This window comes from Vulpes vulpes, chromosome 9, assembly GCF_048418805.1.
Source record: "Vulpes vulpes isolate BD-2025 chromosome 9, VulVul3, whole genome shotgun sequence".
Classification (NCBI taxonomy): Eukaryota; Metazoa; Chordata; class Mammalia; order Carnivora; family Canidae; genus Vulpes; species Vulpes vulpes.
The window spans coordinates 93,366,041-93,385,549 of record NC_132788.1 but is presented as its reverse complement, the minus strand read 5'-3'; the positions used below and the strand labels follow the sequence as shown (position 1 = coordinate 93,385,549).

The 19,509-nt window shown below is 40.2% G+C and overlaps 1 protein-coding gene across 2 annotated transcripts in view; it reads left to right on the top strand.

Moving 5' to 3' along the window:
* The window catches only part of ARIH2 (ariadne RBR E3 ubiquitin protein ligase 2), a 55,077-nt gene that overhangs the window by 18,059 nt on the left and 17,509 nt on the right, over nt 1-19,509 (top strand). Inside the window, exons 4-5 of one of the 2 annotated variants that reach the window (XM_025988568.2) lie at nt 4,877-4,922; nt 16,393-16,460. In XM_025988568.2, coding sequence (XP_025844353.1) covers nt 4,884-4,922; nt 16,393-16,460 — 107 coding nt within the window. In that variant the 5' untranslated portion in view covers nt 4,877-4,883. The remainder of the gene's footprint in view (nt 1-4,876; nt 4,923-16,392; nt 16,461-19,509) is intronic. The other variant, XM_025988553.2, reaches the window with a different exon arrangement.

Below are 19,509 nucleotides of genomic sequence, written 5' to 3'. Positions count from 1 at the left end.
AAAAAAAGCCTGTCAGTTGACAGATTTTGTCCACATACAGAGTTAGGATTCGTTTTCCTGACACCTCCTCCCCATTTAAAATTGTAATATTCATATAAAATTAACCATGTTAAAGTTGAAATTCGAGATGCCTGGGTGGCTCAGTGGTTGAGCATCTGCCTTTGGCACAGGTTGTGATTGAGTCCCACATTGGGCTCCGCACGGGGAGCCTGCTTCTCCCCCTGCCTATGTCTCTGCTTCTCTCTGTGTGTCGCTCATGAATAAATAGATAAAATCTTTTTAAAAATTAAAAAAAAAATAAAGTTGAAATTCAGTGGCATTTACTACATTCACAGTGTGCAACCGTAATCTCCATCAAGTTCTAGAAGCATGTTCATTACCCAAAAGGAAACCTGGTACCCATTAAACAGTTCTTTCCCAATCTCCCCAGCACCAGGCAACCACTAATCTGCTTTTTGTCTCTATGGATTTACCTATTCTGAATATGTCATATAAAGGGATTCATGCAGTATGTGATCTTTTGTGTCTGGGTGTTTTCACTTAGCATGATGTTTTTGAGGTTCATCGAAGTTACAGCATTTATCACTACTTCATTCCCCCTCTTTTTGGTGACCCTTTGTTTTTAACCAAGAATCACCAGACATTTGAGGAAAACATGCAGAGTGGAAGAGAAATAGGAAAAATTGATCTGAGTTGAAACAGACAGTAGATGTACTGTCTACAGTAGACAGTAGATGATTTTACTTGTTTTTTAAAGCACACTATTTAGTATTAGATATTCAAGAAGATACAGCATGCATCAAACAATCAGAGATGCCATCTGGAAGAAAATGTCAAAATAAAAAAGCTCACGGAGACAAATTATGCGTTTGCCAAGTTAAAAAATATTCTGTAGATAGATCAGAAGATAAACTAGAGAAAATCTCAATATAAAGCCAAGATACAGCCAAAAATTGATGCAGAAGAAAGAGACATAGAGGATCCATCCAGAGATCATAATCTACCAGAATTTTAGGGAAGTGAAAACAAAAAATTAAAAGGAAGGAAATATTTAAAAGTATAATAAGAAAATGTCCTGGGCAGCCCAGGTGGCTCAGTGGTTTAGTGCTGCCTTCAGCCGGGGCGTGATCCTGGAGTCCTGGGATCAAGTCCCACGTCAGGCTCTCTGCACAGAGTCTGCTTCTCCCTCTGCCTGTGTCTCTGCCTCTCTCTCTCTCTGTGTCTCTCATGAATAAATAAATAAAATCTTAAAAAAAAAATTTCCAGAATCTAAAGAAGAGCATTCTTCATTTTGAAAGATTGTACCCATTGCCCAGAAGAATAAAGACCCACTGCTGGAGTTGTCACTGAAATTTCAGAAAAACAAGAATAGAAGAAAACCCTGAAAGTTTCCATAAAGATACACTGGGTCTTCTAAAACAAATGGTTTCAGATGTGTCATCCACAACAATGACAACCAGAAGGCCATGGAGCAGCAGTCGTCCAAGTCCTGAGAGAGAATGATTTTGAACCTAGAATTCTGTTATAGCAAAATAGACTTGTTTTCAGATGTACAGGGACTCCCGAAATTTCTTCTCCTTATACCTTTTCTGAAGCAGTTACTTGCAGATGAAAAATCAAAAAAGAAAATATTCAAGAAATGGTTGAACTAACCTAATAATCCAATGAAAAGTATCATGTTGGGACGCCTGGGTGGCTCAGTGGTTGGGCATCTGCCTTGGGCTCAGATTCTGATCCCATGATCCGGGATCAAGTCCCTCATCCGGCTCCCCAAAGGGAGCCTGCTTCTCCCTCGCCTGTGTCTCTGCTTCTCTCTCCGTGTCTCTCATGAATAAATAAATAAAATATATATCTTTTAAAGTATCATGTTACCTGTACAACAGGAACTCTGTTTTACCCTAGAAAGTAGCCAAGCCAAATTTGAACACAGGTTTGGTGGAATCCAAGAAAAATTTATTCAGGAATAAGAATGAGTAGATTCCAAGCAATAGATAAAATGGAGAAGCTGGAAGATAGTTGGAATACAGTGAAGAAACCATTACAGAGTTGTAAAGAACTCTTTACAAGAGGCAAGGGAATTAGAATTCCTATGCAAGGCAGAAAAATTCTATGCAAAAAAATGTGGCACAAGTATGAATGATTGGTGGCGACTTAATAGAGATAATATATTTGTACCTAATGTGTGAATATCCTTCTTTGAATGGCCCAAGGATGGTGACTTTGGAAACACAAGGAGGAAAATGCAGTTCCAGTCCTGTAAACGATATTTTAAAGTTGCAAAGGTAACTGAAGGAACTGAAAATAGTAATTTAAATATAGAAAGGTTGGGGCTGAGAAGGGGAGATAGGGAGTAGTATAAGTAAACTAAATCTGCTAGAGAATTATGGGTATGCTTAATGATGATGACAACCAAAACCGGTAGAGATTTCTCCTGGGTAGGAAGACTGGGAACCTGGGGAGGAATGGGGTTGCAGGTATTGTTCCTTTTCATCAAAGTGCTTTTTATGAACCATTTGATTTTCTTTGTTCATTGGTAATTGGGATAGATTAAGAACTTGTTGATTCCCAATAAACAAGTGTTTCCTGAGTGTCTTCTGTTGTTTTAACTTTTAGATAGATGCTGAGAGCTGAGGAAAAAATAGTTTGACCTCTACCATAACATAATTTTAAGATCTCTTTGCCTTTAGTTTCTGCTACTTCTTTTTTTAGAATGGTGAGAGAGGAGATATAAAAAATCTTTTTCTACTTCTGTTTCATATTTTCTTTTTTTTTGTTTCATATTTTCTAATATATCCACTAAGTGTACCACTTTATCTTGATCTGTTGAAAAACTTAAAGTAGCTTCTTCAGAAATCAGCCTGAACTCCTTCCTGTTTCCCCTCTCCCTAACTCATATTTTTGTCTCCTCAATGTACTGTAAGCATCTCTGCCCTTCAGAACTCTATACAAACTCTCAGAAGACCTCTTGTCCTTTCGTTTTTTATTTTTTATATTTTTTAACCTTCCTCACAGGAGCTATATCTGGCCTCTTCCTGCATCACCTGAATGCTTGAAAGATCTTGATGCCTCTCTGGGTTCTGGAGGAGAATGTGGGTGTGCAGTGACAGAGGATAGTGTTAGCATGTAGGACTTAGTACTAGTGCTGGCATTGTTCCAGTTGCTTGGGTATGGCAGAGAAGGGAAATTATTTCAAATCTCTGTCCTCAAGGAGCTTCCATTTCTGATGGAGTTAGAAGAAAGGTTATAAAAATAGCATTAATGGTTTAAACATAGCTAAGGCCAGCAATCTGTAGCTCTGTCTTTGAAATATATTCTTGGAGTCTATGGCTTTACAGTAAGATATGCTAGCCTCTGAGGTACCCTCTAGGGAAGAGTGGGAACATGAATGGTAGTGCCAAGATAGTATTTGGTATTCCCTCTTATTACGTCTCTTCACAGTAGCAGTAGTTACAAGAGGCAGAGCATTATTTGAAATCTTTTTTTTTTTAAGGTTTTATTTATTCATAGAGACACAGAGAGAGAAAGGCAGAGACACAGGCAGAGGGAGAAGCAGGCTCCATGCAGAGAGCCTGACTGACTCGATCCAGGGTCTCCAGGATCACGCCCTGGGCTGCAGGCGGCACTAAACCGCGGCGCTACCAGGGCTGCCCTGAAATCATTTTTGGACAAGATGGGCTGTGGCTGCATGAACATGGTAGATTTGGCTTTTAATCCTAGTATATGCAGTTCATTGGATGTCAGCTCCTGTCTGCATTTCTTTGAGTTGTGGTTATTGGATATGGCCTTGGTTCACAAAAAATGGTGGTCATTCTGCTTGTATGGCACCCCCTGGAAAACTCTTAGAATTCTAGTAGGGGCTTAACCAGTCTTGTACTAACTGCTTTCTAGAGGTTTATCATTAAAATGTACACCCTAAAAGATAGGCTGGGATTTACTGCATGATAATGTAGGAGGTATTGGATAGATGAGGTACAGATAGAGTAGACTGGGCCATGAGTTGATGTTGGAGCTGGGTTACAGGTACAAGGTTTTCATCATACTCTTCATTTTTGTAGATGCTTGGAATTTTTCATAGTAAAAAAGTACCCTCATGGTCAAGGATGATGGCTCATATTTTTGCTTTATTGCATTTTGCATAAATAACTTTTTATTTAGTGAGGTCTTTGGGGTTTTTTGTATTTATTTTAATGATTGGATACAGAACTGAGTTAAGGTTAGACTGGAGAGAAACCTTCAGATTTTTTAAAGCATGAATACCATGGGTACCTCTATTACAAGTCAGCCTTCCTTTCACAGAGACCTGTAAAGAAAAAGTGGAAGGAAGAATTGTCATCAGGAGCCAGAGAGCTGACCTCCTAGAAGCTGAGAATATGTAGATATGAAGTATGGGAGAAAGGAAGGCCCATCACTTAAATTAGACTGTAGGAGTGAGCCTTGCCTAAGGTCAGAGACCTGGTCCACCCCACTATCACCACTACTGCTGCTGATTTTGTCCCATTCTAGGGTCATGTTCACCTACTCCTTTGTCTCTGTGCTTTAACCTTGTTTCTTCCTCTTATCCCTTTAGTACCTTCTCACCCCACCCCCTACCCTCCAAGACCTGAATTCATCCATCTTGATCTCCATAGGCTAGCTTTCCTATATCATGTCCCCTTCTACCCTAGACCCAGAAGCTCACCCACAATTCACTCCTTTCCTTCATCTCTGCTGTTTATTGAATTACCATTAGTGTTTATTAACAAATGTGATTGGACCACAAAGTGGCTTAACACAGGCTGAGGCATCGAGACCCAATCGTGTAGCCTTAAAAATTTTCAGGCAGTTGGCAAGTAAGAATTCTAAATAAAAATTGAAACTACCACCTGTATTTTTTCAGGCCGTTGATGCTCACTGCCATCAGCTGCATCCTCCCTATGGCACTGGTAAGTGTGGGAAGGGCTGGTGACAGATTTGGTGGGCTGCTGGATTTCTTTTTTCTGGGGGAAAGATCTATTTGCAAGCTGTGTTATTAACTTGTCCCCAAGGGCTGGACAGCTTGAACCAGCTGTAGGAGACTAAAAAGAGGAAGAAGCAACTGACCATGCTTAGAGGTTTCCTTGGGCAACTGTTGTCAATAGCAGAGGCTATTCACTGTGTACCTTGGTCCTTACATAAAATTAGCACATTCTATGCATTATTTTGAGTAATAAACATACTATCCAAGTGCTCTGGGATGTCAAGTAATAACTGTTAAATACCTGAAACTTAAAACATTTTTTCCAAAGGTGGCTCTTGGCTGTGTATTAGAAAGGATCCAAAATGTTGTGTGTACTTATCATTTCCTTCAGTAGCAAGGTTTATCTCGCTCTGGTATTTTAAGTTCTTCGTGGTCAGGAGATCAAGAAATGTTTGTTCCAATGATGAATATAAAATTCTGATAGAGACAAAGAAATTTGTGGCTCTCATTTACTAACAGACTTGAGGTGGACTTGGGGACCTGTGGTTTTAAAAATCATTTTTACCACAGTCTGCTTTCTGCTTAGGGACCTAATGGAGAAAATATAGACAGTAAGGTTGAAACGTAGGATGAGACAGCAAGTCACAGAATTGCTGAAATATAAGCTGATAACCATATTGCTTGCTGCTGGAATTACCTTATCTGAAGTCTTGAAATCCTGCTGCTGTCTCCTTGTAATAAGTGGGTTGGAGGCCATGCAGATTCAGAAGTTTTATCTTGTCAAGGTAGTCTCTGCTCTAAGTAACAGTTGGATGTTTACATTATTTCATCTCTCTAGTCTCTGAAGCCCTTAGAACATGGAAGGAGGTGCCCCCAGAATATCTAATAAAATGCAGATGTAGTAGACTTGTGTACTAATAACCAGTGAGGAGCTCCTTGCTGGTAACAGTGGCTAAAGAATTAATACACGCTTTATTATGTCCCTGTGAGAAAATCTTAGCATCACTAGTGCATATTCTGGATTTCCCACTGGTCCCCACTTCCCATCCCCCAAGCCCTACTTAGGAATTAGGGATAGAATTATATGGCACACTTATTGCATTGTTTATAAGAAAGAGAAAGGAGAACTTGATGCCCCAGCAGCCATCTACTCCTTTAGGTATCTATGTACAGATGGGAACTACTGAACATGTTTTGAGGGCCTGTTTCAGGGAAATAACTTTTAAGCATCTGTCCCAAACATAGAATACAATCTATGTAGAAGATGACCAAATATTTTTGCCTGTAGCCTTGGGGCAATACTAATGACCAGAAGCAAAGTCCTTTCCAACATGGATGTAGCTAAGGGCTTCCTAAAATGCAGAACTAAAAACTATTTGAGGGTGTTGGGATTATAAATGCAATGGCAAAACAAAGCCAGATTGGGTTGGCAATGCAGAGCAATGTTTAAAATGACAACAGAGAGTGATCCCACTGTTTTTTCAAGCTGAAGGAAAGCTCCCCGGAGGCTCCTGACCCCCTTGTTGGTCAGGTTTGAGGGTACAAAGAAAGAGGAGAAAAAGGGAGATAGGCTCCCTTGGCCTCTGCTCTTATCACATCTTTGACTCTGGACTACCAGAGACTTGAGGGCATCCTTCAGTCTTTGATAAACTTTATACCACTATTTGCCCTCCCTTCCCTACCTTGATCAATCACATTCCCTTCCCCAGCTCCCAGGAAAAATAGAGAGAGGAGTTCTTACCTTTGGGGTTCAGGTTCACACCTACCAAGACTTAAGCAGGACTGTGATGACTCAAAGACAGGCCTGAGAGCTGTGCTTTGTGAACAGCAACATTGAAGGAGCTGAAAGACTAGGAGCAGAGCATCTAGTGGAACACTAAGGCTTGGTCTGGGAGGTGGAGAGAGAGAGAGCCAGAGATTGTTGTAAAGTTATTAGCAGTATGGACCTATGTGGAAGTTTTATCTGTTTATGCAGTAATTCACATTGTATGATCATTTAACCTTTGGTCAAAACTATGTTAAAACTCCAAGGGGAATTTTTCATTTCAAGGAGTAAGTAAAAGGTCAGAGTGACTATTTGATACAGTAGCATAAAGATCAACCTTTTCTTGTGACATTTGTTTATGCAAGTTATTATAATTACATTAAGTTTGACAAACTTTTCCCTCCTGACTTCTTTTCTGAAAAATTAAAACATGCAAAGAAGTTTAAGGATTTGTGGACATCCAAATTCCTACTATCAAGGTTATACAATTGCTAACCTTTTGCTACATGTGCTTTGCTATGTATCTAGCCATCAACCGATTTTATTTTTATATAGATTTATTGAAGTATTATTTACATTCCATTACATTCATCCATTTTAAAGTGTACCATTAGATGAATTTTAGTAAGTTTATGCAGCTATGTAACCATCACAATAATCTGAGTTACAGAACATTTTCATCATCTGGAAAGTTCCCTTGTGTTCATTAGTCCCTACTCACAGCCCCAAGCAACTTGAGATCATCTTTCTTCCTCTATGGTTTTACCTTTTCTAGAAACTTCATATAAATAGAATTGTACGATATGTGGTCTTTTGTATCTGGCTTCTTTCACTGAGCATAATGTTTTGAGTTTCATCCATGTGGTATTAGATGTCAGTAGTGCTTTCCTTTTTATTGCTGAATGGTTTTCCTTTGTATGGATATATTTTGTTTATGCATTCATTCATCAGTTGATGGACATTGGGTTGTTTCTAGTTTGGGCCTATTATGAAATATGCTGCCATGACCATTCATGTCCAGGGCTTTAAATGGACATATGTTTTCATTTCTCTTGGATAGATATCTAAGAGTGGGATTGCTAGGTTGTATGGTAAGCGTGTGTTTAATGTTTTAAGAAACTGCCAAACTGTTTTCTAAGGTGACGACTATTTTACATTCTTTCCACATCCTTGCTAGAACTTGATATTGACTGTCCTTCGGATTATATTCATTCTAGAGACTGTGAAGTGGTATCTTGTAGTTTTAATTTGCATTTCCTTTATGACTGGTGATGTTGAGGATCTTTTGCTTATTTACTGTTCATACTTTTTTCAGGTAAAGTGTTCAAATCTTTGGCTCATTTTTAAAAGTTGAGTTGTTTGTCGTCTTTAAGTTCTGTGAGTTCTTTATAGATTCTGTATTAAGTCCTTTATCAGATATACGATTTGTAATTATTTTCTCCTACTCTGGAGTATCCTTTCCATTTTCTTAATGTCTTTGGAGAATAAAAGTTTAATTTTAATAAAGTCCAGTCTATCGATTTTTTTCTTTTAAAGATTGTGCTTTCATTATTGTATCTAAGAAATCTGCAACCAAGTTTGCAGAGATTTTATCTTCTGGAAGTGTTATAGTTTTTAGTTTTACATTTAAATGTATGGGCTATTTTGAGTTAACTTTTGCGGGCTATGAAGTGTCTAAGTTCTGTGGTTTGTTTTTGTATAATGATGTTCCATTATTCCAGAACCATTTGTTGAATGTTGCCTTTACTGACTTCCTTGGCACCTCTGTTTAAAATTAACCCTAGGGATCCCTGTGTGGCGCAGCGGTTTGGCGCCTGCCTTTGGCCCAGGGCGCGATCCTGGAGACCCGGGATCGAATCCCACATCGGGCTCCCGGTGCATGGAGCCTGCTTCTCCCTCTGCCTATGTCTCTGCATCTCTCTCTCTCTCTCTCTGTGACTATCATAAATAAATAAAAATTAAAAAAAAAAATAAATAAAATAAAATAAAATTAACCCTAAATGTCTGAGATTACTTCTGGATTTTATTCTTTTTCATTGGTATCTGTTTCTAAGCCTGTTTATACTTCACGGTCTTGATTACCGTAGCTTCATAGTTTTGAAGTCAGATTGTATTAAGTCCTTCAACTTTGTTCTTCTCTTTCAAGAAGGCTTGAAATGTTCTGGACCTTTTACCTTCCACAGATTTTAGGATCAACTTTTAATTTGTGCCCTCTGTCCCCCAAAAAACCCTGCTTCGATTTTGATTAATTCTGATTTCTGTGTTCAGTCTGGAGCTATGTTGTTCAGTCTGGTGGCTATGACCCCATGTAGCCACTGGGCATTTGAAATGTGGCCAGTTTGAATTGGTATAATTCTAAAATATACAGTGTACTTTGAAGACTTACATGAAAAAAAGATGTGAAATAAAATAGTTCATGAATAATTTTCGTGATTACATGTTAAAATAATATATTTTATTTATTTTTAAAAGATTTTATTTATTCATGAGAGAAAGAGAGAGAGAGAGAGAGGGAGGCAGAGACACAGGTAGAGGGAGAAGCAGGCTACATGCAGGGAGCCCAATGCGGGACTCAATCCCAGGACCCCGGGATCACGCTCTGAGCCGAAGGCAGATGCTCAACCACTGAGTCACCCAGGCGTCCCTAAAATAATATTTTAGATGTATTAGTCTAATTAATATATATTATTAAAACACATTTCACCTGTTTTAAATTTTAGCTTTCATTTGTTTGCTGCTGTATAGAAACACACTTGACTTTGTATTTTGTTATTTTACTAAATTCATTTATTCTAGTAGTAGATTTGTACATTCATTTAGAATTTTCGGAGTAAACAGTCATTTTATCTAGGAATAGAGACAGATTTGCTTCTTGTTTTTCCAATATTTTATTAATATCTTTTATATCTTTTTTTCCCCCCCCTTTGCCTTATTGCCCTGGCTAGGGCCTCTAATATAATGTTAAATGGTGAGGGTGGTCATCTGTACCATTTTCCTGATAGTAGCATTCACTGTTTCATCATTGAATACAATGCTTTTCATAGGTGCCCTCTATCAGATTCAGGCAATTCACATTTTGTCTTGATTTGCTGGGAATTTTTTCCTGAATGAATATTGAATTTGTCAAATGGGTTTTCTGTGACTGAAATTATAATTTTCCCACTTTTATTTTGTTAATTTAATGAATTACAATAGGAGCTTTCAAATGTTAAATCAGCTATCCATTCCTGGGATAAACGTCACTTCATATGATATATTGTCCTTTTTCTATATTTCTGGATTTAACTTGTTAAAATATTTGGATTGATTTTTGTGTCAATGTTCATAAAGGATACTGGTCTGTAATTTTCTTTCTGTTATATTTTTGTCAGATTTTTGTATCCAGGGTATGTTAGTCTCATAAAATAAATTTGGAAGAAGTATTGCTTTCCCTTTTCTGAGCTACTGAAAGTGTTTGTGTGAGATTAGTGTTGTTAGAGTTCACCAGTAAAAATTTATGGGATGGAATTGTGTGAGAAAAATTTTGATCATGAATTCCATGTCTTTAATAGACATAAAGTTACTCAGTTTATCTTTTCCATTTTGTGCCAGTTTTGCTGATTATTTTTCAAGGAGCTTGTCAATTTCACCTAAGATACTAGATTTATCAAGGGATACTAGATTTATCAAGGTGGCTCACTAGTTGAGGGTCTACCTTTGGCTCAGGACGTGATCCTGGAGTGCCCGGTTCGAGTCCCACATTGGGCTCCCTGCATGGCGCCTGCTTCTCCCTCTGCCTGTGTCTCTGCTTCTCTCTCTCTGTCTCTCATGAATAAATAAATAAAATCTTTAAAAAAAGATACTAGATTTATTAAAATTAGATTTTCTATAATAGTCTCTTATTTTACTTTTAGTACCTGTAGTATTTTACTTTTAGTATCACCAAGGTTTGTAGGGGTAGTCCCTTTTTCACTACGGTATTGGTAATTTGTATTCTCTTTTTTCTTTAATTGTTATAGCTAAAGTTTTTTTCAAATTTGTTGATCTTTTTAAGTTTTGTTGATCTTCAGTATTATTTGGGTTGAATTTTTAGTATTTCTGGGTTTTTTCTCTATAATTTTTTCCTTTCACCTGCTTTGAGTTCAGTCATCTTTTTCTAGTTTTTTTTTTTTTTTTTTAAGATTTACTTATATGCAATAGAGAGCATGAGCATGCACCTGTGGGGGTGGGGAGGGTGGAGCAGAAGGAGAAAATCCTCAAGCAGACTCCTCCCAGAGCTCAGAGCCCAACATAGGGCTTCATCTGAAATAATGACCCGAGCTTGAGCCAAAACCAAGAGTCGAATGTATAACCAACTGAACACTCTACCCAGCCCCCCCACCTTTTTAAACATTTATTTTTATTGTCTTTGTCTAGTTTCTTTTTTTTTTTTTTTTTTAAGATTTTGTTTATGGGGGGCGGGGGAGAGCAAGCAAGCACACATTTGAGCACAGAAAGGGAGAAGCAGACTCTCCACTGAGCAGAGAGCCTGATGTGGGGCTTGATCTCAGGACTCTGAGATCATGACCTGAACTAAAGGCAGACACTTAACCAACTGAGCTACCCAGGCACCCCTTTTTTCTAGTTTCTTAAGGGGACTTTATATCATTGATTTGTTTTTTTGTTTTGTTTTGTTTTGTTTTTTCTAACATAAACATTTACAGTTGTAAATTTCTCTCTGGCATCATGTTAGCAGTATCTCGCCAAGTTTTATTCTGTGGTATTTTCATTATCATTCAGTTCAAAATATTTTCTAATTTCTCTTGTGATTTCCTCTATGACACATAGGTTCTACAGAAGTATGTTCTTTAATGTCCAAGTATTTGCTAAAAAAAAAAAGGGCATCCTTGGCAGAGAATAGTAAGCAAAATGCATGGGGGTGCTAGAATCACTTGGTTTGTTGCTAGAGTCCAGGACATAGGGGTTTTGATGATTCTTACACTGAGGGCTTAAGGTTTGTTTAGTCAGTACTGGAAAACATTGATGGGTTTTAAACAGGATGGGAACTGATCTAGCAAGATGTGAGAGCTCTCTGTAAGAGCTGTCGGGTATTATTACTTTTACATCAGGGTTTCGGGAAGGTGATGCTGAGGGTTATGGAGTTGAGGAGTCCAGACAATAGTACTGATAGGTTGTGTGTGTGTGTGTGTGTGTGTGTGTGTGTGTGTGTGTGTGTGTTTAAGATTTTATTTATTTATTCATGAGAAACAGAGGGAGGCAGAGACATAGGCAGAAGCAAAAGCAAAAGCAAGCTCCATGCAGGGAGCCTGACGCGGGACTCGATCCCGAGACTCCAGGATAGGCCCTGGGCTGAAGGTGGCGCTAAGCCACTGAGCCACCCAGGCTGCCCACTGATAGGTTGTTAATCTTGATCAAAACAGTCCAGCAAGACCTCATCTTGATGCTGCTAAAAGATTCTGTTCTCCACAATTGAAAGCGTACAGAAAAATGGAAGACTCCCCAGTTGTGAAGTATTGATTCAGAATGGGTTACTGAGCTCTCTGAGCATTAAATAGTAATGGTGTGAATACTCAGGGAATTCTTTCTTGAGAGAGTTCAGCTGCCTGCACTTTGAGAAAGACAGATTTTTATATTTAATGTTTTATTTTATTTTTTTAAAGATTTTTATTTATTCATGAGAGACAGAGAGAGAGAGAGAGAGAGGCAGAGACACAGGCAGAGGGAGAAGCAGGCTCCATGCAGGGAGCCTGATGTGGGACTCGATCCTGGGACTCCAGATCAGGCCCTGGGCCGAAAGCAAACTCTAAACCGCTGAGCCACCAGGGAGTCCCATATTTAATGTTTTAATATCATCCCCAATGTGTGTCCTGGCCCTCTTGTGGAAGATGGCTTAAATACTGGCACCCTTGCACCCTTAACCATGTCCTTTTCTGCCCCCCAAATCACTATGTTTGCTTCCTCTGAGATACAGCTGGGCACCTGTGCAGTCCATTCTCTCGTGTGACCCCAAATCTGGGATAAGATGGCCTCTCTACTGAGACTACTTTTTTTTAGCATAAATTCTTCTAGGTACTACTACTCTACCCCTGTGCTGTTTTTGCTAGAGAGACTTTTGTGTTTTTTTTTTTTAAGATTTTAATTTATTTATTCATGAGAGACACACAGAAAGAGAGAGAGAAAGGCAGAGACACAGGCAGAGGGAAAAACAGGCTCCATGCAGGGAGCCAGATGCGGGACTCGATCCTGGGACTCCAGGATCAGGCCCTGGGCTGAAGGTGACGCTAAACCACTGAGCCACCCGGGCTGCCCCACCAGAGAGACTTTTGGAACCTAACTTCCCTGTAGATTGCCTGGCATCCATGATAGGGCGAGGCACAGTCACACTGAATTTTGCTTAAATTAATGGTCTCTGAGTTCCTTCAGTTTTTGTTTTTTTTTTTTTTTTTTTTTTTTTTATTTATGATAGTCACAGAGAGAGAGAGAGAGGCAGAGACACAGGAAGAGGGAGAAGCAGGCTCCATGCACCGGGAGCCCGATGTGGGATTCGATCCCGGGTCTCCAGGATCGCGCCCTGGGCCAAAGGCAGGCGCTAAACCGCTGCGCCACCCAGGGATCCCTTCCTTCAGGTTTATAATGGATTATTGAGGGAGAGTCCTTGATTTTCTGTGATATACTATGAATATAATGTGGGCCATTTTCACACCACCATCTGTGATATGGGGATCACGGTAGTGCTTCCTGCAGAAGGCTGGTGGGAGGTACATATAGCTGATACATGTGTGCCTCTTTTTTAAAAAATATTTTATTTATTCATGAGAGACACGGGGGTGGGGCAGACACACAGGCAAAGAGAGAAGCAGGCTCCATGCAGAGAGCCTGATGTGGGACTCGATCCCGGGTCTCTAGGATTAGGCCCTGGGCTGATGGTGGTGCTAAACCACTGAGCCACCCGGGCTGCCCACTTGTGTGCCTTTTATCTTGTATATATTGATGTATTCTTGGCTATTGGCATTGAAAGAATAGATTCATATCACTCCACTGTCAGTTTCCTAAAGTGGTAGATGTATCCCCTCCTCATATAATTTCTTTTCACTAAAATTCAACTCTGCTGGGATATTCTGAGTTTGTCATTAGTGGACTTGGAATCACTAATAAAATTTGTTTCAACAGAAGGCCATGTTTTCCATTGTGGGCTGCACCAGGTGTGTAAATTCTGAGGTTTTGTTGCTGTTGTTAGTGCTGTTCAAATAAAGGGATCAGACCAAGGTATTGTTAAAGTTCTGTTTCCTAAGGAAAGTTGAGGAATTACATTTTGAAAATCTACAGATTAAAGACATGATATCATTTAATGATTGACATCTATTGAGTGGCCAACCTCTGTCCAGTCCAATTCTAGGCTCTGTGGATCTGTGAGAGGCAGCCTGACCCCTGTTTTTAGCTCAAAGGCTCCACTTAAGCCATCTGTGGTGAGACGAGGGGGTGGCTGCTGGACATAGGACTCCTCTGGTTTTCCAGGTGGTTTAGTACTACCTTTGATAGGACCTAGTAGCCAACGTATGCCAATATATTTAGAAGTCAGGATAGAAACTGTGGAGGGCTGTTTTGGGCCCCATTAGGTAAGAGGTGATACAAGAGGCTCCAGTGAGGAGGTTGTCCAAAACAATATCAATATCAGGTTAAAAAAAAATTGTAGCCAGAAGCTACATCCAAACCAGTCATTTATCTTTAAACCATTTGTTTTGTCTCTTTATTTTGTGATAGTGGTTTGCTGTGGATAGTTTTTTTTTTTTTTTTTTATGGCTATAGTTAGAAGAAATGTCATTATAATTCAGGAATCTGAGACCTAAAGTCTCCATGGTCCTCAATAAGAAAATACTATAACAACATGTGTGAATCAGATACCTGTTACCTTGCATGGAAGGGAAGTAGGGACCCCCATTCTTAGTGAAGTGTGTTGTCTTGAGACCTTGGTTTTCTCCAGATGTACCTCGGCTATAGGACAAAAAGGCACTCACTCACTGCATAGCCTTTGACACTGATTATGTACTGGAACATGCCCTTGTTTTGTAAGTGTGCACCTGTCTCCTTTTAGGAGTAACTTGAGCTTTAGGAGCAGGGATTACATGTTGATCACTGTGTCTTTCCCCCTGCCGTTCTTATCTGTGGACCAACTGCCTTACAGTTCCTCGGTAGCTCCTGTTTAAAGACTCAGTCCAGGGGTGCCTGGGTGGCTCAGCTGGTTCGGTATCTGCCTTCTGCTTAGGTCGTGATCTCAGGGTCCTGGGATCAAGATCCACATGGGCTCCTTGCTCAGTGGGGAGTCTGCTTCTCCCTCTCTCTCTATCCCTCTGCCTGCTGCTCTGCCTACTTGTGCGTGTGCATGCTCGCTCTGTCAAATAAATAAAATCTTTGGGGAAAAAAATGTAAAGATACAGTCCAGGGGGCAGAGTATCAAGGTTCTGTTTGTTCTCTTAGCTCCCTGGCCTGAAGTGTGTTCCTGTTTCTCCTTGATTCATTAGCACTCTAGTGCTATGCAGTGCTCTCTTAAGGAAGGAAGCCTGATCTAGACCTCCTAACACAACTCTATCTTCTGTGGCCCTACCCTAGTCTTGATAAGCTGAGGGTGTTAATTTTTGTAACTAGTCTGTCCTCCCCATATTTTTTATTGAGAGAAAGAGCGCATGTGCATGTGCATGCACGAGCTGGGGAGGGGCAGAGGGAGAGAGAGAATCCCAAGCAGACTCTAGGCCAGTGCGGAGCCCAATGCAGGGTTCTGTTTTACAACCCTGAGATCATGACCTAAGCTGAAATCAAGAGTCAGACACTTAACCAACTGAGCCATCCAGGTGCCCCAATCTGCTTCCCCTATTAATAAGGTCTTGTGGCTATAACATGTACATGCTGTCTTAACTACTGGCTTCTTTAGCCTAACATTAAAATGTGAACTTTCTACGTCCATAAACTTCTGTAACATCCTTTTCAATGACTGCATACTAAATCATTGTATGGATTTGTCGTATATTATTTAGCTAGTTCTTTTTTGTTGGACATTTAGGTTATTTTTAATTTTTTATTGTTATAAAAGATTGCAGTACACATATCTTCTATGATTTCCTGAAAAAAATTTATGGAAGTAGAGTTGCTAGCTCAAAGCACCTCCTGAGGCTCTTTGATAGCCACAACCAGTGTACTTTAAAATGTAGGGGCCACAAGGCTCTCCATAGGCTTTTAAATCATAACTTGTAATCAGGGCTCATTGGTTATCAAGAATATAGAGATCTTAAACAGGAATGTTTTGATTTGCTGGATTTATACAAGAAGTCCAAGCCTGGAGATTTTCTGTGAATAACAGGCCTAACTAGAGGTGCACTTCCCATATATGCTCTCCTATAGCAGCTTGCAGGAACATGGGCCACATTAGGGAGCACACAACTCTTTTGCTTCAATTGGATGCTGACTTGTTATTGTAGACAGGATGAGTTTTACTTAAGTTTCAAATCAAACTAATTTCTTGGAAGTGTCATTGATGACACTAAGATTGCCACTAAGATAATGAGTCTAAACTTAAAAGATGAAGCAGAGAAACCAAGAGGAAGAATTTGGAAATCAAGCCTAGTCCTGCTATAGACATGAATATTTGCACTTCTCAAAATGTGGAGTTCTCTGAAAGAAACTACAATTGTAATTTGATTTTTTTTTTTCTTCTTTATAGGTATCTCATTCAGTTGCTAAACTTATATTAGTTAATTTCCACTGGCAAGTTGCAGAGATATTGGACAGGTAAGGAGTTTGGGGGAAGAGGTGGCATTGCCTGTAGCTTCTTTCCCTGCCCATCCACCCAGTGGTGATTATTGTTTATGTTTTGGAGTATATCTCTGTAATGTGCATATTATTTATTTAAAACACTGGATCATATTTTATTTCCTTTTTTCCTCGATATGTGGAGAACGTTTTTCTGTAATTACATCATATTCTTTCTATCTCAGTTTTTTTTTCTTTTTTTTAAGATTTTATTTATTTATTCATGAGAGACCCAGAGAAAGGCAGAGACATAGACAGAGGGAGAAGCAGGTTCCATGCAGGGAGCCCGATGTGGGACTCGATCCCGGGATTCCAGGATCATGCCCTGAGCCAAAGGCAGACACTCAACTGCTGAGACACCCAGGCGTCCTTCTACCTCAGTTTTATTGCTGGCTCAGTATTTCATTGTATAGATGTTCCATGCTTTTTCTAAACCCCTGTCTGTTCAGGCTTTTTTTTTTTTTTAAGAATTGATTTATTTATTCATGAGAGACACAGAGAGGCAGAGACACAAGTAGAGGGAGAAGCAGGCTCCATCATGCAGGGAGCCCGATCCAGGACTAGATCCCAGGACCCCGGGATAACACCCTGAGCCGAAGGCAGATGCTAAACCGCTGAGCCACCCAGGCATCCCTTGTTCAGTTTTTTTATGCCATTGTGAACTTGTGATCAGTGCCCTTCTAGATAACAGTTGCCAACATCTCCATTTGTTTCTTTTGAATATATCAAGTGAGGAATGCAACATACTTTTGAATATTACCTTCAGAAAAAATAGGCCAGCTTACCACCAGAACCAGACCTTTTGAGGCACAGGTTTGGAATCTTAAGATGTCCTAGAAGTTGTCAGAAGGAGGGATTCATCCTCCCGCTGTGCCCTCTGGGAAGAGTCCCTATGCCCCACCAGAGGCATGTGCTTCTGTCTAGCATAGGATTTCTCATCCTCCGCACCCATGCCATTTTGAGTTAGATAATTCTTTGTTGTAAGGCCACTGTTCTGTGAATTGTAGGAAGTTTGGCAGAATCTCTGGCAGGATCCATTTGAAAAGACGAAATCACAAAAATCAGCAAAAGACAGAACAAACATTTCATAGAAAAGAAAGCACAAACAGCCATTAACATAAAAAGATGCTCAACCTCCATGATAATCTGGGACCCTGAAATTAACACCCCAAGCCTTTGAAATAAAAAATGCCTCCAGACATTTCCAAATAACCCCTGGAGAACAAAATTGCCACTGGTGAGAATCACCCAGTCACCATCCCTGCTCTTTCATGTACCAGTGAGTCTTCCTTTTTATGGTGTGATCCATTTATCTGCAGAAGGTCATGCCTTTGCTTCTCCAGGCTAAATATAATGAATGGCTGTACCTGCTGGAGCAGCTCAGCCACTCAGGAAGGAGCAAGTGTGCTCCTGATTTCACCAACTGCACTCTCACTCTCTATACCCAAGAGACAAGTACCTTTGGATAGACTTCTAGGTGAACTTCTGCTGTTTGCACTGCTGTTTCTACTACCCAGAATTCTGGACCCATGTAGGTGCCAGCAGTGGGGTATTTCTCACTGCCCAAACTTGGTAGCCTAACTTGGAAATGGACAAGATAGCTGAAGATACTAAGAATACTAGTGTGAGAAATAGGAATAAAAGCAGTTGAAGGGGGCAGCCCCGGTGGCTCAGCGGTTTAGTACCACCTTCAGTCCAGGGCGTGATCCTGAAGACCCAGGATCAGGTCCCGCATCAGGCTCCCCGCATGGAGCCTGCTCCTCCCTCTGCCTGTGTCTCTGCCTCTCTCTCCCTCTCTCTGTGTGTCTCCCATGAATGAATTAATAAATAAAATCTTCAAAAAAAAAAAAAAAAAAAAGGCAGTTGAAGGAGGCGTTCTGACTAGGGAGGAATAAAGAAGTCACATATATAAGACATTCTTCCCTGCTCAGATTCTTGCTTTCTGGGTAATGCATTTTCCTAGGTTTTGTGTGACACTTTTATTGCCACATGATAATTGTTTTTGTTTTTATTATTTCTAAAGATTATTTATTTTAGGAATAGTGAAGGGTAGCAGGGGGAAGGGTAGGGGCGGGGCGGATTTCAAGCCGACTCCTCTTGTAGCCTGATGTGATGCTCTGTCCCAGGACCTTGAGTTCATGATCTGAGCCAAGATAAGATCAAGAGTCGGACACTTAACTGAATGTTAAGTCTGACACTCAACTGAGCCACTCAGGCACCCCTGTTTTTATTTTTAAATCCATGTATCCCATACTTCATTTCAGAAAGGCATTATTTATTATGAAATGTTTCTTTTTCAAAAGCGTATGTATGTGTGTACACGTGTGTGATGTGTGTAGGTTTTAAAGAATGATAAAGCAAATATACTTAAGTGTCCACCCAAATAAGAAACCCTCTGACCTTTACTCAAAAGCCTCTGGTGGCAGTTTCTTCCTGGCTACACCCCCTTCCTTCCTCTCCAAAGCGACCAGTATCTTGAATTCAGTATTGATCATTTTCTTACTTATTTTTAAATTATATATCCTTTAGTTTTGTATGGTTTGTGTGGGTTTGTTTTTGTTTTTGTTTTTTGTTTTTAAATTTATTTATTCATGAGAGACAGAGAGAGAGGTAGAGACGAGACATAGGTCAGGGGGAGAAGCAGGCTCCCTACAAGGAGCCCGATACAGGACTCCATCCCAGGACCTCAGGATTATGACCTGAGCCGAAGGCAAACGCTCAACCACTGAGCCACCCAGGCGTCCTATGTTTTTGTTTTTTAAGTAGGCTCCTACATGGAGCCCAACATGGGGCTTGAACTTAGGACCCTGAGATATGACCTGAGCTGAGGGATCCCTGGGTGGCGCAGCGGTTTGGCGCCTGCCTTTGGCCCAGGGCGCGATCCTGGAGACCCAGGATCGAATCCCACATCGGGCTCCCGGTGCATGGAGCCTGCTTCTCCCTCTGCCTATGTCTCTGCCTCTCTCTCTCTCTCTGTGACTATCATAAAATAAATTTAAAAAAAAAAAAAAAAGACCTGAGCTGAGAT